The 25,261-nt window shown below is 43.5% G+C and overlaps 1 protein-coding gene across 3 annotated transcripts in view; it reads right to left on the reverse strand.

Moving 5' to 3' along the window:
• Cep70 (centrosomal protein 70) overlaps nt 1-18,602 on the reverse strand; it is a 55,449-nt gene extending 36,847 nt beyond the window's left edge. Inside the window, exons 1-6 of one of the 3 annotated variants that reach the window (XM_075964896.1) lie at nt 18,500-18,602; nt 16,185-16,282; nt 8,059-8,181; nt 2,522-2,641; nt 2,286-2,409; nt 1,413-1,593 (exon numbers count right to left, since the gene is read on the reverse strand). In XM_075964896.1, coding sequence (XP_075821011.1) covers nt 1,413-1,593; nt 2,286-2,374 — 270 coding nt within the window. In that variant the 5' untranslated portion in view covers nt 2,375-2,409; nt 2,522-2,641; nt 8,059-8,181; nt 16,185-16,282; nt 18,500-18,602. Of the gene's footprint in view, nt 1-1,412; nt 1,594-2,285; nt 2,410-2,521; nt 2,642-8,058; nt 8,182-16,184; nt 16,283-18,246 lie in introns of all 3 variants that reach the window. The other 2 variants (XM_075964894.1, XM_075964895.1) reach the window with 2 other exon arrangements.
• Nucleotides 18,603-25,261: the final 6,659 nt, after the last annotated feature.

Genomic DNA, 25,261 nt, shown 5'->3' on the forward strand with positions numbered 1-25,261 from the left:
AGTCAACTGTGAGTTCCACAGAGCTCCAGGAGCTCTCCACAAGTCCTACGACCTCTAAATATGGCAGCATGGACACTAAGAAAGGTGTACTCCAAACTTCCTGCAGTTGTAGTATGAGCTCAACCTGGGGCACAAGATACAATCTACAGAAGTGTACTATAGGTTCTACATGGCACTATGCACTTTCTATAGAGTACTCCAAACTCCATCAGCTGAATTATGAGATCTATACAGGCTTCCAGTAAGCTCTATTGTCGTAGTTAGGGTAACTACTGGTGTGATGAAACACCATGACAAAAACAACTTGGAGAAGTAAGGGTTTATTTGACTTATTCCTATATCATAATCTATCACTGAAGGGAGTTAGGACAGGAAATCAAACAGGGCAGCAACCTCGAGGCAGGAATTGATGCTGAGGCCATGGAGAGTTTCTGCTTACTAGCTTGCTCCCCATGGCTGGCTCAATCTGGTTTTCTTACCCAGGATAATGAGCCCAAGGGTGGCCTCACCAACAACGGGATTAGGCCTCCTACATAATCACTAATTAAGAAAATACCCCACATATAGGTACACTATGAAATCTATATAGAATACCATAAACTCCAGACAGAGCATTATGAGCTATATGAAGGCACTGTGAACTGTGTACAGGGCAACAGAGTTGTATGCTGGGTATTATGGCATTATAAAATATACATTGTACTAGGATTTCTTTGTAGATAACTAGGTCTTATACAATATTCATTATGGGATGTACATAGAGATTATGAGGCATTTACAATGAAATCTGAGTTCATTACAGGGCAATACGAGTTATCTATTCTGGCATTGTTACCTATATAGAGGACACTATGTCTCTAAACATGGAGCTATAGTTGCTATAAAGTAGACTGCTAGACATTGCAAATGTAGGAAAATCCCTGTGCAGGCACAATGAGCTATGAATAGTGCAGTATAAGATGCTGAAGGGCTCGGTAGTTAAGAGCACTTCCTGTTCATCCAGAGGATGTGAATTCAGTTCCCAGCACCCACATCCAGCAGCTCACAAGCTTCTCTAACTCCAACTCCAGGGGCCCTAACATCCTCTCTGGTCTCCAAAGGCACCCATACATATGTGGCATATATTCACAGACACACACACACACACACAATGCATCTTTTAGGGATACTCATCAAACTATAACATGCAACCTCATAGGTGAATCTCAAAATGAGGTGCTGAGTAGAAAAGATCACCTATCAACATTACCACCCTATGCTAATATAAGTTGTTTCCTCTAACAATGTAACCTCAAGCATTTGGATTCCTTGACCTTTGCCACAGACATGAAGCGACATGGAAATGACCTGGGACTATAAAGAACTTTCAGTATTAACCACCAAATAAGAAAATATCTAAGTCAATTCAATACCTGCAACAGTTTCTGCTCCTTCTGAAGATCTTTTATTCTATTTTGTTCCTGGCAAACCCTGTTTAGGGACTTGTCTTCTAATTCACCAATTTTGGATTTCACACTGTCCATAATCTGCTCCAGGTCATTGGCTCGTTGTTCCTGGTGTGCCGCTCGGTTCTGTTCTAGATGAAGTTCACTTCTAATTAAGAGACACAATTCCTTTCCTCAGTGTTAAATCAGATCGTATATATATATGCTATATAACAGATTACTTTCCAAAATGCCTCCACATTCTTAACATTTTTTACTTTGCTTTGGTGCTGAGAATCAAAAAATAGCATAATTAGCACTGAACTGTACTCCAGCCTCAACACTTCTTTTAACAGTCTGTAGCCATGCCTGACACAACCAATCTCGTCTTCCTCATAAGAGAAAGTAATAGAAGAAATAGAGGGTAACATTGCATATCCATGCTAAGTGCTACTGAAAGTCATCTACTTAATTTTTGCTCACTTACTTGTAAAAATATTTTTATGTTTTACATTTAATAAAAATGAAATTTCAGGAGGCTGGAGAGATGGTTCAGCAGCTAAGAGCATTATCTGCTCTTTCAGAGGACCCAGGTTCAGTTCCCAACACCCACATGGTGGTTCATAGTTGTTTATAACTACAGTTCCAGGGATCTGATTCTTCCCCCACCCCACCTTCTGAACTTGTGGGTTCAGGCACCCACATGGTACAGTTATATACACTGCTGACAAACACTCATACACGTAAGAAGTAAAATAAATCTAAAAAAAAAATAAGAGCAATGAAATTTCAGGATCCTCTTCAGGGGAGTTATGTTTGGAATGCACGCAGACAAGCCCAGGGGCACTCCCACCATCTTACTTAAGCTGCTGGTTTGTCTCTATGAGCTCCCGGATCATGTTCTGCTGACGTGTTGTTTCTTCCATCAACATTTTCAAATTCTGCCTCATTCTTTGTGATGACTGTTTGTCAAAAACGATGAGATCTACATTGTAATATATACATATACATATATTAATATATAAATGGTAAAAGCAGAGAGAAGGTAAAACCATTTTAAGATAAACATTTTTTCCAAGAAAAATAAAGTTTTGTACCTAACAGAGCAAGCGCAGGATCTAGTTACCTTTGAGGTCTGTTCTCTTGACTAGACACAAAGGTTTGAAGCCGTGTGTCATCAACAGCCCATTTATGCTTTCCCATTCTGTTTCCTCCTGCTACAATCACAGTACAGAAAAAAGGACAACTTAAGATATGAAGAAAAACTTTTTATATACTTTCCTATGTTTTCAGAAAAGAACCTTTCTTCCAAAAGACTTGATTTTTAGATGTATGCACTTGCTTGTCTGTATGTATATGTCAGCATGTTAAGTTCAGGTGCAGCAGAAACCAGAAGAAAGTGTCAGCCCCTGGAGTCTGAGGTGATTGTGAGCCACATGACATGGATGCTGTGAACTAGACTAGGGTCCTGTGGAAGACCAGCGAGAGCTCAAATGGTCTCATAATTTTTTCAGACAGGGTCTCACTATGTAACCTTAGCTGGACTAGAACCAGCAATATAGAGCAGGCCAGTCTTGAACTTAAAGAGCTATGATTGCCTCTGCTTCCCAAGTGTTGAAATGAAAGATGTACATCATGCCTAGGTTTAATATAAAATTTTATGGGACCATTTCAAGTACGATAGACATAAAGCTGTGATTAGATCAAATTATAATTTTAAAAGATTTATTGTTATTATTAAAATCAGCAACAGAAGTATGCGAATGACTTAATTATTGCATCATACAAAATATTCACATGTAAGTTTTAATGGGCAAATTAAAACAAAAACAACAGAAAGTCTAATTGAATAAGGTCAAGTCATACTCAAAGCACACAACAACTGAAAACTAAAACTAATCACTCTGAAACAAGTATCCTTTTAACAAGGACGAGAAAAGAAAACCAAGGTCATGTAGAGGCTGGACTTGGGAATGGCAGCTTCAGAGATAAGGTACCTTCCAAAGGGGTGGGTGGGGCTCTGGGCAGGTAGGAGAGGAGGCTTGTATGATCTTCTACAGTAGGGCTAAACAAATAGAAGTTCTACAACCAAAACAAACTGAAAGATTGCCCTGTTGAGCAGGTTTCTCTTTAATGTGGACCCATTTGAGATTTTCCAGCTATTCCTGAAGTGGCAGACTAAGAGATAAAAGAGAGGTTTCAGCAGCTGTATAGTACTGGTACACCCTGACTAAAGTCGAGATGCTGCTACTGGTGCACAGAAGGCTTTTGAAGCTGTGGACAAAGATGACAAGTGGCTAGGGGAGCCCTGGATGTCATTCAGACAGAAGAGAAGGCATTGTCAAGAGGCAGCAGTTGAGGAGGAAAGCCTACAGATGTAGAGGATGATCTGGACCTGTTCAAATGCAGCATACAAACAAACCATGAAACCGCTTGCTGAGCTGGACATTAAAAGAAAGACAAAGATGCCAAAGACACATACAAGCAGAGGCTGAAGCTCAAGAAAAAGACAAACGAGAAAAGTAGAGACAAAAGGTAGACAGCTGGTGAAATCTGTTATCAAATACCAAAGGGAAGAAAACAAAGACTCAGAAAGTAAAAATGGAACATGAGTCACCAGCTGGGTCCCAGTCACAGAACTGGCCCTAGCTGTGCCCTTCTCTCCTCCCATCTCCACACAGGATAACATTGGCTTTTTAGTCCATTTTGTTTCCACTACAATTTAATACCTAAGTAATCCTTTCGTGACTTGACAGAAGGGGCTCAGTTAAGCCTGCCCCCCCCCCCCAGTCCTTGCCCACTGAACAAGCACAACTGGAAGGAGCCACTGCTGGTGCTGCCTTCTCTTCTCCCATAGCCTGCCCTTAATGTTCTGTACTTCACTGGGCTGTAATAGTTAGAAACTTCATGGATAGTTCCTAGAAATCATCTTGCTTACCATGAGTTCAGACAAGCTTAAGCCACCTCGGGAAGTCCCTTTGCTTGCTTCTGAAGGTGCCATCCGCAAATCCCAGAGCAGGCAAAGAAGGCATTTGTGAACACAGCATACAGTCATTCGATGCCCTCACGCCCTGAGTATTTCATATATGTCCTCTGCTGAATGACCAACCATTACAATCAGTAATAGCAGTCCAGGGAGACCCCTGAGCAGCCACACCTAGGCCTCTAGTCTCCTGACCATCATGCCCTCAAAGGAATCACAGCTGCCAGAGCCTGCCCCAAACACCATCACCTCAACCCTGAATAGCAAGACAGAGAAACCCTGCAGCTGCCTCTACCTCTGCACTCTCAGACACCAAGCTGGGCACCATAGGCAGTGTGCATGCAGCAGTAAGAGATGGTAAATCAGCTCACTGTAAGACATGGATATAGTTTCATCAACAGACTGCCAGAAAGAAGAATCATCCCAAAAAGAACCTTTCAAGAAGTGTTGGAAGTAGAAACTCAGGTTTGATATTGTTAAAGAAAAGGGTGGTAGAAGCAGAAGGTGTCACAGGCCCTGTGGAGTTCCAGTTCAAGACAGGAAGTAACCATTATAGATAATATCCATCTCATGGGGATTCTCCATGCAATTACCAGAACAGTGAGATTTGAGGGGAAAAATGAAGGGATCCGAAAGCCCAACAACTCGGGCCCTACCCCAGGTAAAGGGTCCCACATCATTACACAAGATCCTATGGGTATCAACCACAGTATTCCAAACCCTCCTATGCAGGGAAAATTGAGGGAGGTTGTTAACACTTAGGGTTAAGGAGAGCAAGACAGACCAGTAAGACTATGTCTGGGGTCATAGACCATGATTCTGTGGGGGCTCTCTTCACCATAGACAGCATGGAGAAGAAGACAACAAAGACAAGGAAAATCCAAGAGATGAGACCTACTGTCAACAGTCACCTCAACATGGGTATCACACACAGCAACTTCAATCGGCAAGAGGCCCAAACGACTCTGAACCACAACAGCACAATAGCACGGGGACAAAAGCAGCTGGCAGGACAGTTGAGACTGTCCGCTCCTAAGGCTGAGCAAGGCAGAGCAGAGCAAATACTGGTTTATAATCTCAACAAGATGAATAGGAAATTCTAGGAACAACACACAAAGAGCCTGGAACTAAAGATCTTAATTGTTTGTTTTTTGCCCACTGGCCAGGTACCCAAAATCTACTCAGTGCCAATACAATATGGAGTTTTATTATTTTAACAAAGATATCTTCTTTTTTTGGTATGTGTATGGGTGTTTTGCCTCCATGTATGTCTGTGCCTGATGCCTGAAGCCAGAAGAGGCCAGAAGAGGCCAGAAGAGAGTGTTGATTCCCCTGGATCTGGAGTTACAGACAGCTCTTGAGCACCAGACAGGTAACAACTTTTTTTAAAGCCTGGTTTTACTTATACATTTTTAAAGTTTTGGGTTTGTTTGTTTTGTTTTGTTTTGATTAGATTTTTCAAAACAGGGCTTCTCTATGTAACGGCACTTGCTGTCCTGGAACTCACTTTGTAGACCAGGCTGCCCTTGAACTCACAGAGATCTACCTGCCTCTGCAACACCACTGCCTGGCTAAAGGTTTTTCTTAAAGACTTGATTATTATTTTTACTTTATGTATGTGTGTGCTTGAATAAGTTTTATGTAAACCATATGGGTGAAGAGCCAAGACAGCACTGGATCCCTGAAACTGGAGTGCCAGGCAGTTGTGAGCAATCTGATATAGGCGCTGGGTATTCCATCAGGGCCCTCTCCAAGGGCAGTAAGCACTCATAACCACTGAACCATTTCTCCAGCTCCACCTTTAAAGGTTTTTAGGTTGTTTCATTTCTATTCAAGTTCAATTTTTTAAGAATTTCATCTTTTTTAGCCAGGCTTGGTGGCACCTACCTTTAATCCCAGCACTCAGGAGGCAGAGGCAGGTGGGTCTCTGTAATATGACTAATAAAAACCCAGAGACAGAAATTGGAGTTCAACCTGAAGGTCAGAAAAGCAAAACAGCCAGACACTGGCTCTTACCTCTACCTCAGTCTACCTCCAGGAATCTCAGAATGAGACTGAGACTAGGAGCTGTCTCCTCCTGTCTTATATTCATCTCTAGGGCTGGGATTAAAGGCATGCACTGCTACCACCCAGTTTCTATGGCAAACTAGCGTGGCTACTGGGATTAAAGGTGTGTGCTACCACTGCCTGGTCTGTAAGGCTGACCAGTGCGGCTGTTTTATTCTCTGACCTTCAGGTAAGCTTTATTTATTAAAATTTAAATGAAATATCAGTACACTTCCCCTTTTTGTCTAATATTAAAATATTTTTTAAAAACTGAACAGCCAATACCTAGGCAGGAGGTATAGGAGGGACTTTCAGGCAGAGAGAGAACTCTGGGAAGAGGTTGTTGCCAGCCAGACAAGGAGGAAGCAGCACGGGCAGTACGAAGAGATAACAAGCCATGTGACAGAACACAGATGAAAAGAAATGGGTTGATTTAAGCTATAAGAACTAGTGTGACAAGCCTAAGCTAAGGTTAAGCTTTCATAATTAATAATAAGTCTCCATGTCACTATTTGTGAGCTGGCAGCCCAAAGAAAAATATGACTATGCCATACCATGACCAGACTGCGCTGGGTTCTGGGGTTTTAAATGCAGGTCCTCATGCTTACACAACCAACAACCTTACTCACTAAGCCATCTTCCAAATCCCAGCACTCGGGAGGCAGAGGCAGGCAGATCTCTGTGAATTCGAGACCAGCCTGGTCTACAGAGCTAGTTCCAGGACAGGCTCCAAAGCCACAGAGAAACCCTGTCTCAAAAAAAAAAAAAAAAAAAAAAAAAAAAAAAAAAAACCTAAGCCATCTTCCAAGCTCTAGTCTGTGTCTAAGAATAAAGTAACAATTTATACATACTGAAAATAGGGACCTGGAGAGACAGTTCAGTGGTGAAGAGCACATATTGTTCTGCTCTTAAAGACCTGAGTTCTGTATCCAGCACCCATGTCAAGGTGCTTCACCTGCCTGTAACTCCAGCTCTAGATGGGATCTGATGCCTCTGGCCTCCACAGGGACCATATGTCAAATCTTTCTGGAGACTGATAAAATTGAGGATGCTAAAGAAATAAAGATACTTGACAGTCTTTAATCTAGAATTCTTCAGGATTTATTCAATTTTTTAAAAGATTCATCTTTAACTATATGTACTTGTGTATTGTTTGGGGGTGGGGTAGAGTGAGGGTTGTATGTTGCAAGTGAGTGCAGGTGCCTGCAGAGGCCGGAAGAGGGGTTGAATTCCCTGGAGCTGAACTTACAATTAGTTGGCAGCTGCATGATGTGGGTGTTGGGACTTGAACTCAGGGCCTATAGAAGAACAGTATACCCTCTTAACCACTGAGCCATCTTACAGTCCCACCAACCAATCTTTAAAGTCAGAATTTCAGGCCAACAAGAAGTTCAGTGAGTTTACCAAGCCTGACAGACCAAGTGTGGTCCTGAGGTTCACAAGGGAAAAAAAGAAAATCTTAACTCCTGCAAGGTTTCCTCTGATCTATACATATCATATACAAAAATAAATAAATGCAAAAAAACATGTCAGAATTTTCTATGTGTACACCTAGCATTCTTTTGGTACTTTGAGCAACAGTGACCTAAACTATTTTAAGCTTACCTGTTTTTCAATCAGGAGTCTGTTTAATAACTGATTGGAGTCCTGGGCTTCAGGGGCTGCTGGAGGCATTGTTTCTTTTGTAGAATCCAAAGTAAAGATCGGCGACAAAAAAATTTGAGTTCCCTAAGTGAAAAAAGAAAAAGTGCACTAGACATTAAAGAAGTCTGGGGATGTAGTTCAGCGGGTAGAGTGCCTCTCTATTAGGCAATGCTGGGCTCAGTCTCCAAATGTGCATAAAATTAGTGTGGTGGTGCCCGTCTATAATCCAAGGACTCGGGAGGGGGAGGCAAGAGGAGCAGAACTTCAAAGTCATTCTTAAACACAAAGTTAAAGGAATTATATGTAGGGCCACACTCTCTTAGACAAACCCACAGCCATGTGCTCAGGTGTATCTTACTTTCTTCTGAGCGCCTCTCTTCTTAATTAATCCTCATGCTTACACTCTATATTTACTGGGTGTGCTGCCATACTTTTAATCCCAACACTTAGGAGGCAGAGGCAAGTGGATCTATGAGTTTAAGGCCTTCCTGATCCACACAGTGAGTTCCAGAACGAGGGCTATGTAGAGACCTGCCACAAAGCAAACAATATATATTTAAAATGTCTTTTAATACTTTTGCCCCAAAAATCCTATTTAAAAGAATCCACAGCCAGGTGGTTGTGGTGTAAAACTTTAATCCCAGAACTTGGGAAGCAGAGGCAGGCGGACCTTCGAGTTTGAGGCCAGCCTGGTCTACAAAGTTAGTTCCAGGACAGCTAGGGCTATTCAGAAAAGCTCTGCCTCAAAACCAAACAAAACAAAACAAAAAGAAGAAAAGTCCACTATTTTTACAGAGCAAATATCAAAATTTTTACTTCGTAGATAACATGCTTATAGTAGATTTAGTTGAATAAATCCTATCTTATCTTGTTCTCTGAAATATAGCATTTTAGTTTTTGATATACCAAATGAGAGAAATAACATACATACATACATACAAGAATGACAGGGTTTCTGTATGTTGTCTCACTATGTGGAATTTGACCAGGCTGGCCTTGAATTCTGAGAGAATCTGCCTCTGAGTGCTGGGATTACAGTCCTGTGCCACCATGCCCAGTCCAAGATATTTTGAAAGGGCTGTGAGGCTCCTGAACTACTAACATTCACTGGGTTACAAGGAGGGACCAGGATCCCTTTGTTAGGCAGCCTTCATTTCTTAGTAGATCAGAAACTGGGAAGAAGAGTTTCTGTTTGGCCCACAAAAAAATAAAAACAAACAAGTTCATAGTCTACTTTATCATCACTCTTGCAATATAAGACTGCCATTTGGGCCGAAGCGGGGGATTCCTCGATTTCTTTGATACAGAGATAAAATTTTCTAGCGGCAAAAAAATCATATTCATTAGCATCATAGTATCTGGAACTTGCTTACCTTAAAACTTCTAACTGAGGCCAGGGGTGATGGCACACACCTTTAATCCCAGTGCAGAGGCAGGCGGATCTCTGTGAGTTCAAGGCCAGCCTGGTCTACAAGAGCTAGTTCCAAGACTAGCACCAAAGCTACACAGAGAAACCATGTCTTGAAAAACAAAAAAACAAAAACAAAGAAAACTTCTGTTCCTAGCTAGCAGGAAGTGCGAAGGGAGAATGGACCAGGTCAGGAAAGATCCCCAAGAAGGCACAGTAAGTACAAACAGCAGCAAATCAACCATCCATGCCAAGAAGGGATAAGATAGTGATACTGTCACTACTAGAATTATTCCAGGTTCCAAGATGTCATGTAAACCAGGCATTATAGATCTGCTGAGAAATCTGTCCTTAAAAAGAAGAGGGCTAGAAATGTAGCTAGCTTTGCCTTGACCTCAACTCAAGACTTGAGTCTTGGAAACCTGGCTGAGGCAGTGAGGAAATAAAGGACAGACACATAGATATGCATTCAGTGAAGCTAGGATCTGGTAGGGTTCCCTAGTACTACCGCCACAACCTGGAACCTGGGAGCATTTATTAGGGACAGCACAGGGGGAAGGGGTAGCTGTAGTAGGTAAGCGGTTTCAACCTAAAGATATGTGGAGGACACCGCAGTTACTATTCATTACATACTGATTAATCTTTCATAACCAGGTATTACAACTCCTAACATCTGGGGAAAGCTTTGACATCCCCTTTAGCCTGGCCCACATGGCTAACAGAGGCACCTATGTCCCATGGCCATTCAGTCAACAGGCTTTGCTCATGTCAAAACACACACTCACTCAGGGCTTCTTCCACCCCCAGAGAACCCAGCACAGACCAAGTCCTGGGACAGGTCAGAGAAACAGAGTTCAGGGTCAACCTCATAGCAAAGTTGAAGCCAGTTTTGGGCAACAAGAGATCCTACCTTTAAAAGAGAAAACCAGAAGCTACTTTTCTTCTATAGACATTTAATAAAAATCAAGAGCTGAGGAATACTAAGTGAATACTAAATACAAAAGCCACTCCAGCTTAAAGTTGTGACTTATAAGAGCTTAACTCTCAGGGAAAGTGTGAACCAAGAAACAGGCTCTCTATTAACCTAGACCCTGACTTTCCTCTTCTAGATTGTTCAGTCTCTCAAGATATCCTGAAGAGTACTTCCAGGCACTTGACAGAAACTGAAGATAAATTAAAGAGGATGACCAGAGAGTCAAGTGGATACTAGTTTTCTACCTCTTAAAAATGTAGACTACTTTTAGTTTTAAATCATTCAGGTAATAAGCATCTGTGGTAGCCCAAAAGTATGTGGCCCCCATAAACTCACAGGGACTGGTACTATTAGAAGGTGTGGCTTTGTTGGAGTAGGTATGGCCTTGTTGGAGAAAGTACATCACTGTGGCTTTGAAGTCTCATATAGGCCCCAAAGCAATGCCCAATCCCTCAGACCACTTCCTGTTGCCTACAAGATTTAAGACTCTCTGCTCCATCTACAGCACCATGTCTGTTTGCACTCTGCCAAGTCCCACCATGACAATAATAAACTGAACATCTGAACTGTAAGCAAGCCCCTTCAACTAAATGCTTTCCTTTACAAGAGTTGCTGTGGTCATGGTGTCTTTTCACAGCAACAGAAACCCTAACAAAGACAGAACTGGTACAACAGACTGGGGTATTGCTATGATTTTGTTTGGAGGAATTTAGACTTTGGTAGTTTGGGTTAGGGAAGCAGTGGAATGCTTTAAGCATTGCTTAATGGACCATATTACTAGGAACATGGAAGGCATGAACTGTGGGGGCCTGGCTAAAGAGGTTATATTGAAAAAATTAATATGTGGCCTAGAGATCACTTTTATGATATTTTGGTGAAGAATGTAGCTGCTTTTTGCCCTTGTCTGAAGAGCCTGCCTGAGGCTAAAATGAAGAGTTTGGGATTAATTCTGTTAGCAGAGGGCATCTCCAAACAACCTATATAGTTATTAGTGTTAACTCTGATAAAGATTTATGATGAAAAGGAGCAAATAAAAATACAAAATGGGGCTGGAGAGATGGCTCAGAGGTTAAGAGCATTGCCTGCTCTTCCAAAGGTCCTGAGTTCAATTCCCAGCAACCACATGGTGGCTCACAACCATCTATAATGGGGTCTGGTGCCCTCTTCTGGCCAGCAGGCATACACACAGACAGAATATTGTGTACATAATAAATAAATAAATATTTAAAAAAAAAATACAAAATGTACAAATTGAGAAAAGGGGCACCAGGAAGTAGAATCGAGCTAAATTCTGTGTTCAAGGAGATAAACAGACTAATAGAAAAGGGGCTGAAGAGATGGCTCAGCAGTTAAGAGAAATGGCTGCATATCCAGAGGATCCAGGTTCAATTCCCAGCACCCACATGGCAGCTAATAACAGTCTGTAACTCCAAGATCTGACACCCTCACACACACATGCAGGCAAAACACCAATGAACACAAAATAAATTTTAAAAATTCCTTTAGTAATAAGAGAAAGAAATGGAATAAAGGGAGTGGTGACCACAGGGCAAGATCCCACCTAGCCAAGTTTCCAATGTATGAAAAGGAATAAAAGAAAAGCTTAGAGCTGGGTGTGGTGGGGCACACCTTTAATCCAAGCACTCAGAATGCAGAGGCTGTCAGATCTCTGTTTGAGACCAGCCTGGTCTACAGAGCGAGTTTCAGGAGCCAAGCTTGGTAGTAAAAGACACAGCCGGTGAAGATGTAATTGAATGAGGAAGCCATGTTTCAGCACCACTAAACAGCAGAACTTGGCAGATTCGACCAGGTGGCTCTAGAGTCAAGGATAGAAGAAGAGGGCTATGGAGTATCTGCTGAGGAGAGTTGCTAACAGGGAGGAGAACCAGTTCAAGAGAAAAAAGTGTGCTGCAGTCAACAAAGCTGAAAAGGAGTTAGAGATCTGAAGAGCATTTTGACATCAGATATGGAGATGCAGAGCCCAGGAGGTTTTCAGTCATGCTTTGGTCCAGTATTTCCTCATTATGCTCCATTACTTATGTCTCCTGCACTCTGCCATGTCCCACATGATGAGAATAAACTGAACCTCTGAACTGTAAGTCAGCCACCCCAATTAAATGTTTTCCTTTAAAAGAGTTATCAAGCATATGATGTCTCTTCATAGCAATAGAAACAGCATCCTTGACAAGAGGTCAAGAACCATTTTAGTCTAACTAATAAAAATCTTTCTGTAACCAAATACAATGAGTTCACATTTTTTTTAGAGCAAAGCCAAAATAAATACAGCCAAGACATAAAAGAGAAGGAAAAAAAGTTATTACCTACAACAGGCAAAAGGATTATGGGAATCACTGTCAAAGCAACACCTTCCTCATACAAAAGGACCTTGGGTATTTTAGACAGAGGGACCTATAGATATTCACATAGGGGTTGGCCCATTACTCAGTGTGCTCAGTTAAGAACTATATTGCTGGGGCTAAAAAGATGGTTCAGTAGTCAAGAGCACTTGTTCTTCCAGAGGACCTGAGATTGGTTCACAGCACCCATGTTAGACATCTCACATCTGTCTGTAATTGCAGCTCCAAGGAATCCAACACCCTCTTTGAGCTCAGTGTCCATTCTCACTACATCGTGAGTTCAAGGCCACCAGGGACTACGTGAGACCCTGTCTTGAAAAACAAAAAATAAAGTATGCCAGGCAGTGGTGGTACATACCTTTATCCCAGCACTCTGGAGGTAGAGTGGTGTTTTTCTGTCAATTTGGTGTCTAATTCTGAATCCACTGATATTTTAATTTCCATCTGTGGCCAAGGCCCTGTACTGGTCTGCCATGAAATGTAGTTTTTAACTAAGTCTCTATTGTTTTATTTACCAATAAAGACTTGGGAGTCAGATGTTGGCGTGAAAACCTGCTAGCTCAGAAAGGCTGAGAAGCAACCAGTTGACCTTCCCTATGCATACTTCCTAGGCCTCTCTCTATCCATCTTCCTGCTTCCTGCATATTCACCATGGCTAACGTCTGTCAACTATTTGCTTGCTCCATCCTCTAATTCAAGGTTGATTTTATTAAAACAATCTCGGGTTTCACAGTGTGATCAAATATCCCACAGCGGAGCCTGGTGTACAAGAGCTAGTTCTAGTACAGCCAAGGATATACATAGAAACCATCTTGGAAAAAAAAAGGAAAAAAAGTCAATCTAATGATAGGTCATTATTATAAACATCCTTTAATTTTTCCTTTAGTTAGCAAGGAACCACTGCACCTCTTAACTGACCGTTGTCAAACTCTTTGTGCCTAGCTACCTTGAGTAGGGAATTACTCCTAATATAATCAACTTCTTTGAAGTCAACCTGAACTATCATCAGGGCAGTCAAGTTATTATCAAATCACTCTGAGGAAACTATTTCAGTGCAAAGACCACGACAGTATGCTGTTAAAGTGTCAACCCCTGTTTCTGGAGGTCTTTCTAAAAATCATCCAGCTTCAGAAGGCTATTCAAGACTGCATTCCAGGCAAGAAAAGCTTGGCTAACTCTAGATGACTCTGACCACTCCGCTGCTCTTCTCACTCAGGATGGAGGAGGGAGCACCTCCCCAGAGTCTGCAATGAAGCTGTGGTTGGTACGACACATGGCTTATGAATGGTTCCTAGTAGAGGATTACGGTCAGTGCAGATAGGTTTGTGATCAACGGACCTAGAATTATGCAGCAGCTGTGGGGTATGATTGGTCTCTTAATTTCTTTTCCTGGCGCTTTGATAAAAACTCTGACAAAGGCAACTTAGGGGTCAGCAAGATGGCTCAGTGAGTTAAGGCACTCGAGGCCAAGCCTAACACCTGAGTCCATGAACCCAGGACATAAGGCAGAAGGAAAGAACCAACTTGTCCAACCAGGTTGTCCTCTGATGTCCACAAGCACAGTAGCATAAACATGTGGGCACGCAATACAATAAACAAGTAAATACCTTCATCTGATTTGTAAACAGTTTTTGTTTTGTGTCTTCTGAGACAGAGTCTTACTATGTAGCCCTGGCCTGCCCCAAGTCCTGGGATGAAAGGTATGTAACACCTGTGATATACTTTTAAAAGCAACTTGTTGATGGGCATGACAGTGTGCACCTTTCATCCCAGCACTTAGGAGACAAAGGCAGGCAGAGTTCTCTGAGTCTGAGGCCAGCCTGGTCTGCTTAGCAAGTTCCAGGTCAGCTAAGGACACACAGTGAGACCCTTTCTCAAAAAAAAAAATCACTAAGAGAGATGAGGGTTATTTTAACCCACAGTTCAAGGTATAATTCATTATGGCAGCAAGGCAAAGGCAGCAGAAGCTTAAAGCAGCTGGTCCATCAAATCCATAGTCAAAAAACAGGACTGAATATAAGCATGCTACTCCGCTCCCTTTCTCCGCTTGTAGGGCGCGGTATTCTATTCAGGGAGTGGTGACACCACCCTGCTCAGGTGGGCTTGTCGCCACAATTAATGTAATTAAGATAATTCCCCACAGGCATGCCCAGAGCCAGTCTCCCAGGTGAGTCTAGATTCTGCCAAGTTAATAGCACCAATCACCAAAATTGGTAAAATTACAGTCCAGATCCAAACAAGGCAGGCCTGTCTTCCAGCTACATAAACAAGCCATTTTAGTCAGTCCAGGCAGGAGGCTTCCCTCCTATGAGCTAACATTGCCTCATGTTGCAATATTAAGCTCAATAAAGTCTTCTCTCAAACGATCTCTTGCCTACTTGTAGACTTTAATCACAGGAAGACCTGATTAAACTGGTTACACAAAGATGAGACAAAATTCCCAAGCTTCTAGCTCTGGCAGAAACAGTTGAAAAGTTTCTGAAAGCCACCACAAGCTAAGTAAGACAAAAGAGTCAGTGAAAAATTCCACTGAGCCACTGCAAGGACGTGACCAGAACATCACACAAGAAAGCAGCTGAAGAGCTCCAGAGAGCACCCAAAGGCAGAAAGAGCAAGATGTTAAGCCACAAAAGACAGTGGTGTGTTATAAAAGTTGAGAGACACTGACTAACTGAAGGCAGGAGCCGCAGCTATGAGAACTGCAAGTCCCAGGTACGAGGAGTGTTCAAGAGCACAGGTTAAAGAGCCACAGCTCCAGAGCTGTGACTGGAGCTACTACCTGCTGGCTTTACAAGGCTTTGAAAGCTTGGGGCCCTAAGCCTCTAGTCCTCAAGGTTTAGAGTCCAGGGCTCAAACTCAGGGATGCCAACACTAAGGGATCCAAGATTTCTGTATAAGCAAAAGAGCTCCCTCCCAGTCAGCCACTTGAGACAGGTTTGCCAAATCATTACAGAAAAAAAATGTTAAGGCAAGACTAACCAAAAGAAAGCTAGCACACAACCAGACGGCCTGGGGAGTCCAACACACAACAGGGGAAAACAATCCCTCTGTGCTTTGATTTCTTCATAGAAGAGGAGGAGGAGCACTTAGCTCACAGAAGTATTGCAAGGATTAGAAAACTAAATACGCAAAGAGCACTGAGTTGTGCCAGCTCATCACAGCAGGGCAGAGTTGGTTAACTTTATGGAACTTCAGTTTTCTTACTGAGGTTAAACTATCAATATTACTTGACAGAATCATCAGATACTCAAAAGTAAGAAAAACATAACGTATCATCTAGCACAATAAACCTTGTTTGCTATCTCCCTAAATTGGAAAAGTCTAGAGTCGTCCATCACGTTGAACATACCTCAGTCATTGTGAGTCCTCTTGCACTTTACACCTGGTCAGCCAAGTTGATCTCAAACGATTACCCAATGAGTCTCATGCCCGAAACTGGATCTTGATCTAGGTTCCAAAAAGATACAAGCCAAAGACTTTAAATGTTCAGTCTGTCACTAAAAATGGTCTTGCATTATTAACAAGGCAGGTATCTATGGAACAGATAACCATGGAACCAAAGCCTAAAAAACTGCAGTAACAAGAACGCTCCAAAGCTCTTCATCAAAAGACCTCCCCTTTCCTTTTCTCTTATCCTTTCCCCCGTTTCTTTGTTGAAACATGTGCTGGATATCCTAATCTTTCATTCTGATTGGTGGCTTCAAGGGTAGTCATTCTACTTGCAAGTGTATTGTGAACTCTCAGGTAATAGCAGGAAGTCCAGTACTTGTCTACACCTGTGATCAAGCGTCCCCCAACATTCTGAGTTCTGTACCTGTTCTTCCAAGAGTCATAGTGAAATCTGTAAGCTTTCTCAAGAGCACATTTCAAATTAATAAAACAAATTAACCGAAGCCTTGAAAGTATTACCTATTAATGCAAATATGCCAATAATTTGCAGTAGTCTTTTCCCCACCTCAGGCTATTAACAGAACACAGGTTTGGAACCCTGAAATCTCAGGAAGAAAACAAACTCATCCTAGGACTAAGGCAGAAGCTACAGCATTAAGGAGTATCACTAACACCTCAGACTGCTGGAGTAGGGAGGGGTAAAGAATAAAAATTGTTTAGTATGAAGCAAATAGAGCCAAGTGTTAAAAAGGAAAAAAAATACATGCCATAATCCCCAACTTTGGGGTCTCAGAAAGGAGAATCATGAGTTCCAGAGAGCCTAGGTTACAAAGTAAGACCTTCTCTCAGGGGGAAAAAAGGAAGCCAGAAGCCAGGCTCGGCATCAGACACTTTTAATCCCCGTGTTCGGGAGGCAGAGGCTGGCAGGCAGGCAGATCATTGTGAGTTCAAGGCCAGCCTAGTGTAGAAAGCTAGTTCCTTTTTTTTGTTGTTTTTGTTTTGTTTTGTTTTTCTGAGACAGGGTTTGTCAGTGATCCCAGCGTTTTGAAGGTAGGAGGGTCAGGAACTCATGGTCATCCTCAGCCTGAGCTTCACGCGATTGTGCATTAAAAAAAAAAAATTAAAGATAAAACAGCTCCCAATAATACTGCAACTTGCTGTTTACTCTTCTGAAATTAAAGAGGGAGTTAGGACTGAAGATCATCTCAGATCATTCATTCCATCCCAGATGACGAGAAAGGCCAGAATTGGCCTGTCCTGGGCTGAGGAAAAAAACTCTTGAAAACTCCTTCCTACCCTGCCTCATCAACACTGCACGGAGTCTCATCAAATTTCTTTCCCAAGGGAAGATGGGGGAGCATGTGTATTTGACAATAAACTAAAAACAAAAGTCCATGCGATGCAGAAGGTTGAAACCAGAGCCTGCAGCGCAGAAAGGTATGATTACAAATAAAGATGGCTCAGTGGGTATAGACACTTGCAGCTAGAAAGCTGGAGATACAATCTCCAGAATCCACAGAAATCGAGAATTCTGTAATCCCAGCACTCCCGTGGGCAGATGGAAGGAGGATGCTGTCGCTCTCCTCGCTATCCCCGAGGAGAGCGAGTTTTTGCAGAAAAACAAAAGACTTTGTTCCAAACAAGGTGGAAGGCAAGGACCCACACCTGAGGTTGTCCTCCGTTCGCCCCAGCTGTCGCGTGAACACACAAACTTTATTAATTGGTTGAAGGCAATGGGAACCTTGATTAGGCTTCGTGGTAATTTTTCACATCAATCAATGTGGACTCTACATAAAAGCGGAGCTCCCCCTGAATTTGTAATGAGTCTGACAGGAGGGAGGGGTCCACATCTACCCTGACTCCGCGATCTCGCACTTTGCTCCAAATCGCAGTCACTAGACAGCGCGGCAAAGCGAGCTGGAGCAAACTCAGTCCTGAGGACCCACAACTAACCCCAAACACAGCCGGCGCCACGTACGATTCTAAGCTCCAGGTCCTGCCTCCTCTACCGGGTGGCTCACCTTGTTCACTCGGACAGGAGCCAGGGCTCCGGGAGTGGGGAGCGGAGTGGGAAGCGAGCCACGCGGAGTGTCAGGCGGGCTCCCGTAGGGTGGTCCACGCTCGGCCCTGCACGCGCGACTCCCAGCCCGCACCTAGCAGCCCTGGGGGCCCTGGCTGGTCAGGGAGACGGTCGGGACTCTGGAAAGGACACCTTGGGGCGTGCTCTTGAGAGGGGACCCCGCGACGGCCTCGGCGACCCCAAGGGCCACTCACCTCCGCAGCCGCCAGCAGCTAGCAGCGCGCCCACCCCGCGGCTTGGGCCCCGCCTCCGCGTCCGTTAGCGCAGCCAGGCTGACCAATCGAGCCCAAGTCGTCGATGGCCTCCCCGCGGGGCGGGAGAGCCACCTGGCGCGCCTGGGAGGCGGGGTCCGCGCCGCACTCTGTGATTGGCTCCGCGTGTGGAGGCGGGGCTTCCCACCCACACAGACTTGCGGCACTCTGACACTGCCCGGACGCTCGGTCGGGTAAACGCTTTGTCACCAGTGTGGAGTCTCTTTGATTCGTGAGAAGCTAGAAATACACTTTGCGGTCGCAAATGAAAGTGAGGCCCGGGCTGCCTCGCCATCACTGGATGATTGCGCTCGCTGCCAGATCTGCGAGCCTTTACCGGGGCTCATCTGTGCCCTCTCGATTCTCCATACCTGTCGAAGAGCGGTATATATAGGCTGGCATTTGGGGGACCCCCCAATCAGCGTTTCTTGATAATATTTCATCTTCTTGAACATTTAAAAATGTCTATGAAGTACTGAGCCGCCCGACAGAAGATGCTCAGTCTAGTTAGGGAGGTGGACTCCTGTTAGACACTGATAAGCCAGCCTGTTTCGGAAAGGGTTTGCACTTAACAGAGAGGAACCAGAGGGCCAGGGGAGGCCCAACCCTTGCTCCACATTTGAAAGGCTGAAAAGCTTTGAAAACTTGATCTGCGGGCCTCCAGGTTAATTAAATAAAAATCTCTGGAGCGAGGAGGCCCACGTGTCCAGAGTTTGTAAGGTCCCCCCAGGTGAGTGCAATGTATAGCCAAGAGGGAGAAGTGCCCACTGAGATATAATTAAGACTGATTCTAAACCTGGTAGGGAACAGGAACTGCGGACGTAGCTTAGTTGGTGGAAGGCTGGCAGGCACGAAGCCGTTGGGTTTCATCCTCAACATCGCCTAAGACAGGCGTGGTGGCACGTGCTTGTAATCCGAGAATTTAGGAGGAAGAGGCGAGGCCAGATATCAAAAGCGCGCGCGCACGCACACACACACACACACACACACACACACACACACACACACACACACAAAGCCAAGGCCACCGGGAGCTCCACGAGCCCTTGTTCCAAAGAAAAAATAAAACTAGGCTCCCTCTCCACTATTTTCAAAAACTAACAGAGGGTTAAGAAATCCAAAATATTTAAGAGAAAATCCATCTTCCACAAACCTGAAGGAAGACTTCCAAGTTTCAGGCAATCTACCGTCAATGTTCTTGCATCTTGTCACCACATGGTGTCGCTGTTGACAACAGGCCTTTCCAAAAGGTCTGTGAAAATAGAAGTCCCATCAGGGCTTCCGTGGACCTGCTGCACCAACTAAGGTGACTCTCACCAGGAGATTCAAGGGCACTTAGAGAATACTGCTCTCAAGCCAGGTGGAACCACTGTGAATCTGAACTGTATTTGTTCCCTGCAAAAACACCTCCCTCTGTCCCCGCCTACTCCTTTCCCCATCAGTTTCTATATCTGGGTATTCACACTAACAGGAGCTGGCAGATTTTCATTTTCCACGGGCACACTGTTTGCCTTTTCCAGAGCAATAGGGTGACTTTGCCATCCTTCCGAGTCCAGCTGCTCTAATTGCATCCATAGGTCGAGCATCCCTGAGTTATCATTAGTTCCGATGCCAGCGAGAGAAACCCTAATTCAAACTGTCGTAAACAATACAGCAAATGATTAGCTCACAAAACAAGAAATCCCAGAGGAGGTTAACCGAATAACCAAAATAAATAAATAAAGGAATTTAGAAGGGGACCATTAAGTATTGGGATGGGGAAAATCAACCAACTTTGTCCAAACTCTGGAAACTTCCACTCTACACCACCTTCTTCATTTTTTCATGAATCTTTTATTATAAACTTTGATCTACAAATAAAAAAACAAATGACCAAGAAAGGGCTACAGTGAAGTCTTCCTCTTTAGTGATCTTTTGATGCAAGGTCAGGAGCAAAGCAGTTGCTCTCCCGGCAGAATCTCTGTAGCACACTTTGCTGAGGATTTCAGGCATATCACTTTCGAGATCTATTAACCTAATCAATAGGTTGCTTCCTCCCGTCTGCTGTCTTCTCTCCCAGACTGAACTTGCTCAGCCCCTCGAAACTTTATCTACCATATCAAGCCCAATGCTGGAATGTTATCATCCGCTGCAGAAATAAACTGTAAGACGGGACCCATTCCGGCTCCTATAACAAAGTATCTTTGACTAGATCATCTCTAAATCACAGAAATTTGTTGCGTTCTGTTCTGGCTGAGAAGTCCAAGATCAAGGTGCCAGGAGATTGAGAGCCTAGCGAGGGCTTACTTTGCCTATTCCAAACATGATGCCTTCTTCCTTCATCCATATGAATCCAAAGAAAACCTGAACAAATTCTTCACACTTATCCCATTCCCCCTGCTCTTAATTCCAGCCTAAATCCTCTCAACTTAGCCTGCTTCATGTATTCCTAGATGCTTGCTTTTAACTGGGTTTAAAAGCCACCAATTTCAGAGCTGACATTTGTGTCATTGTAGTTGTTGAAGTTTGATCATGAAAGCCTAAACCACCAATTACTTCCTAGTTTTTAATCTCTTTTCTCCATGCCCCAGTCCGTAAATATTCTAAATATTCTACACCCTGTCGTCTCTGTGTTGGTTATAATCTTCACTGTCAGCTTGACTGAACTGAGAAATGCCTCGGGAATTAGTGAAGCAATTCTCAGTGTGATGATGTTTCCAGAGTAGATCTCGAGGACTCTGACCTAATAAACGGAACAATCCTTTGATGAATCACAGTCTAACATGCTTTTATCAGTAGGGGATGAGAAGTAAGAAACGGAGCCTCGCTGGAGGATTTAAGTCACTAGGAGCATGTCCTTGGATGCTGTCTTGCTCTGGCCTCTTCTTATACCCTCTTTTCTCTGCCTCCAGTCTGTCATGATGTGAGCTGCCTGCTCTACTTCCTGGGGACCAAGGTGTAAGGTGCTCCATCCACCACGCCGACCCCACCATGGCACCCTGGCACCCCTGGAACCCTGAGCCAAAATCAACAGTCCTTCCTGTGAGCTGTTTGGGTCACTTGTCACTAATACACTTGAGGAGGCAGGCGCAAAACTCGCCCTCTCATCCTCATACACCTCTAGAATCGTCTCTCTTTGACAAAGCTCATCTCAGCGATGGGCATATTTTGAGCCGGGCAGAACAGGACCAGTGGAAGAGGCAAACGGAACCTGCCACATCACTTTTATAAAGATATTGATCCCATTCAGGAAGGCAGTGCCCACAGGACATAACCACCTCCTAAAGTCCACGCTTCTTAAAACTTCTATTGGAAGTCAAGTTTCAACATACAAATTTTGAAAGGACACCAGCATTAAGATGATCACAGACCTCAAATATGCTAGGCCCTTGGAAGCCCTTGATCCCTTCAAACGTCTCTGTTGGGTTGTTGGGCCTCCTCATTACTTTTGGAAGGTGCCTATCATGCTAGTTAGGTCTTTTTTTTTTTAAAAAAAATTAACAGACATTCAAACATCAGCTCAAAATATGCAAAAACGTCTTCAGAATGTCCTGTTCTCCTATAGTAATATTTTGGGGGTGGTATGTCCAGAGTTCTAATACTATCCAGGCCTATTCTTCATTCAGATGTAATCCTAGCACTGGGGAGGCTAAGGCAGGATGGAGAATCTGAGCCAGCCTGTGTTAAAGTGAATTCCAAATCAGAATGGATTACACAGCAAGACTCAATTTTAAAAATTAAAAAAAAATTAAAATAAACAAAAGACACGAGAAAAACAACTGACACAGTAGGAAGGAATGAAAAGATGCCCCGGGGCGGAGGGAACATGTCTAGCACCAAGCAACCTGCCTGCATCCTTAAGGATGGAAATAAAGAGAAGGCAAGGGCTAGTTCACACAGACATGGGGGCACAATATCCACCTTAAGGAGTCTGGGTCTTTAAAAAAATAAAGGTTGAACTCTGGAGAGTTGCAGGCTTGAGGTCTGTCTGAGTTACAGAATGAGTTCAAGACCAATTCAGGCGATTTATGAGACATCGAACATCAGCCCGATCTCCACTATCACAATGGGGAGAAAAGGAAAGGGATGCCAGAAACTGTTTTTTGAAAGCCAATGTCACTAGCAAATTTACCTTCCTCGGGCTTCAGTGCAGCACCGGTCCTGGGGTTTTGCCCATCAGTTTCACCCCGGCACCCTATGAAGATGGCTCTTAGCAACGTTTGTTGTTGGGCTTTGCTCACGGGGCGGGACTTAGTGATGTCTGGGATACAGACTGAGGAAAGCTTGTGAAGGAGACAAAGCATTAGAGTAGACAACCTCACCGGTAGGGTCAAGAAGCAGGGCGGCAGGGACCCGCCTGTACTGTTCCACGCGCATGCTTCCAGATCTTCCGGTCCCCAAGCTTGCTGCAGGAGCAAGACTGTGTGGTATTAGTCAGACCGGACATGCTGCTTTGCGAAGGCCACAGTTGCACAGGTGAGGCCATAGCCCAGACAGCAGGGCAGAGGACAGCTTGAAGCCATCCATCTGTGGTGGCCATGTCCACACCTCAGAAGTATCTGACCCTGGGGCCAGGCAACTTGCCTCCCTGCAGTTTTATGAGTGACACTATTCAAAAGGTTCTAGCCTTTTAATGCTTTGACCATCCCTCCCAACAGCCCCTAGGTCCCCACCCATTAACACATCTGCTGGTCGCCTTCCTTTTCCCAGATAGTTTCTGCTCTCATGTCTTGGTTTTTGGTGTATTTTGCTTTGGGTTTTTGTTTGTTTGTTTGTTTTAGACTGAACATGTAGTCTTTCTGGGTGTGGTTTCTCTGCCTCAGCATGTTGATTTTCAGTTCTGTCGGTTGTCCAGTAACAACCTTTTTTTGCATTTTTTGTGGATAAATAATACTCCATTATTAATACAGATTTCATTTTCTTTATCCATTTACATGTTGATGGGCACTAAGCTTTATTCTATGTATTAACTATTGTACAGAGTGCCCAAATAAACATAAGTGTATAGATATGCCAAGCGCATGCTGAGTTAGATTCTTTCTGGTATTTAATTAGTCCTATAGCTACAAAGTCTTTGTGGGTTGTTGAAGCATGATTAATAAAAACTCAGAGATAGAAATTGGGGTTCAACCTAAAGGTCAGAAAAGCAAAACAGCCAGCCACTGGCTCTTACCTCTACCTCAGTCTAAAAATGGTGATCTTGCCTCCAGGAATCTCAGAATGAGGCTGTGTCTGAGAGCTGTCTCCTCTCATTTTATAATCCTCTCTAGGGCTGGGATTAAAGGTGTGCACCACTGGGATTAAAGGCATGCACCCACCACCCAGTATTTATGGCAACTAGTGTGGCTATTGGGATTAAAGGTGTGTGTCACCGCTGCCTGGTCTGTGAAGTTGAACAGTAGAGCTGTTTTACTCTTTGATCTTCAGGCAAGCTTTATTTATTAAAATACAAATGAAATGCCACTACAGGTTGTTTGGTTTTGTTTTTGAGACACCTCCATGCTGATTTCCATGGTGGCTGCATTTGCTAACATCCCCAATAACAGTTCCGTAACCAGCATTTATTGTTGGTTAAGACATATGTCTTCTTTCTTGAGTTCATCAATGATTCCCGGTACAATCAAGGCTGTACTTGTGGCAGTCTAGAAGTGTTAGCTCATGCCAGTAATCCCATCATGTAGAGACTGAGTCAGGAGGATTGCTACAAGGTAAGTTCTAGGGCAGCCTAGGCTACGGAGTAAGACCTTATCTCCCAATAGAGTGTATATTGCTCCTTCTCTGTGTATGGCTACAGCTTCTGCAGGTGCCTTGCCGTTTATTCCTAGTTTTATTCCATTAGGATTTGGTACGATTAAAAAAAAAGAAATTACTTCAATTTTGTTGTATTTGTTAAGATTTGTGGCCTAAAAATGGTATTTTAAAGAAATTCTATGCGCTACTGAGAAGAAAATGTATTCCACAGATGTTAAACAATCTATAGATGTTTCTAAAATACTCTTTATATCTATGGTGCATTTTAACTCTGAAGCTTCATGTTCTTTAGTCTGGAAGATCTCTCTACTGATGAGAGTCAGGGATTAAAGTCACTCACTATTATTATCTGTGCCTATATGTCCCCTTTGTAATAGTAAGGGTGGAGAGATGTCCCATCCACTAAGAACACTTGCTGCACAATCATGAGGATCAAAGTTCAGATCCCCACCCCCAGGGAACAGACCAGGCATCCAGCATGTGCTTTTAACCCCAGCTCTGAGTCCAGGAGAGACAGAAGGATCCCTGGGGTTTGTAGGCTTCCTACTAGGTAAGAAAACATAAGATCCAAGTTTAGGGAGAAATCCTGCCTCAAAGAACTCGAAAGTGAATAAGACATTTGACAGGCACACACACCTGCACGCACACCTGCACACACACCTGCACACACACCTGCACGCACACCTGCACGCACACCTGCACGCACATGCACTCACACGTACACAGACATATCTTTCAGAAGATATGAAACAAAACAAAAGGTAAGCAAGAGAAATAATAAAATGAAAACATAAAAGATTGAAACAAATCAAGAAAAACCAAGTCAGGAAGGGTGGCTTACATCTGTAATCCCAGCATTGAGGAAGATGAGGCCAGCCTGGACTATAGAGTAAACCTTGTCTAAAAAACCCTGAAAGTGGGTGAAACCCTATCTCAAACAAACACCCCAAAAGTGATGGGGATAACCCTTAGTAG

The sequence above is a fragment of the Microtus pennsylvanicus genome, chromosome 3 (genome assembly GCF_037038515.1).
Source record: "Microtus pennsylvanicus isolate mMicPen1 chromosome 3, mMicPen1.hap1, whole genome shotgun sequence".
Classification (NCBI taxonomy): domain Eukaryota; kingdom Metazoa; phylum Chordata; class Mammalia; order Rodentia; family Cricetidae; genus Microtus; species Microtus pennsylvanicus.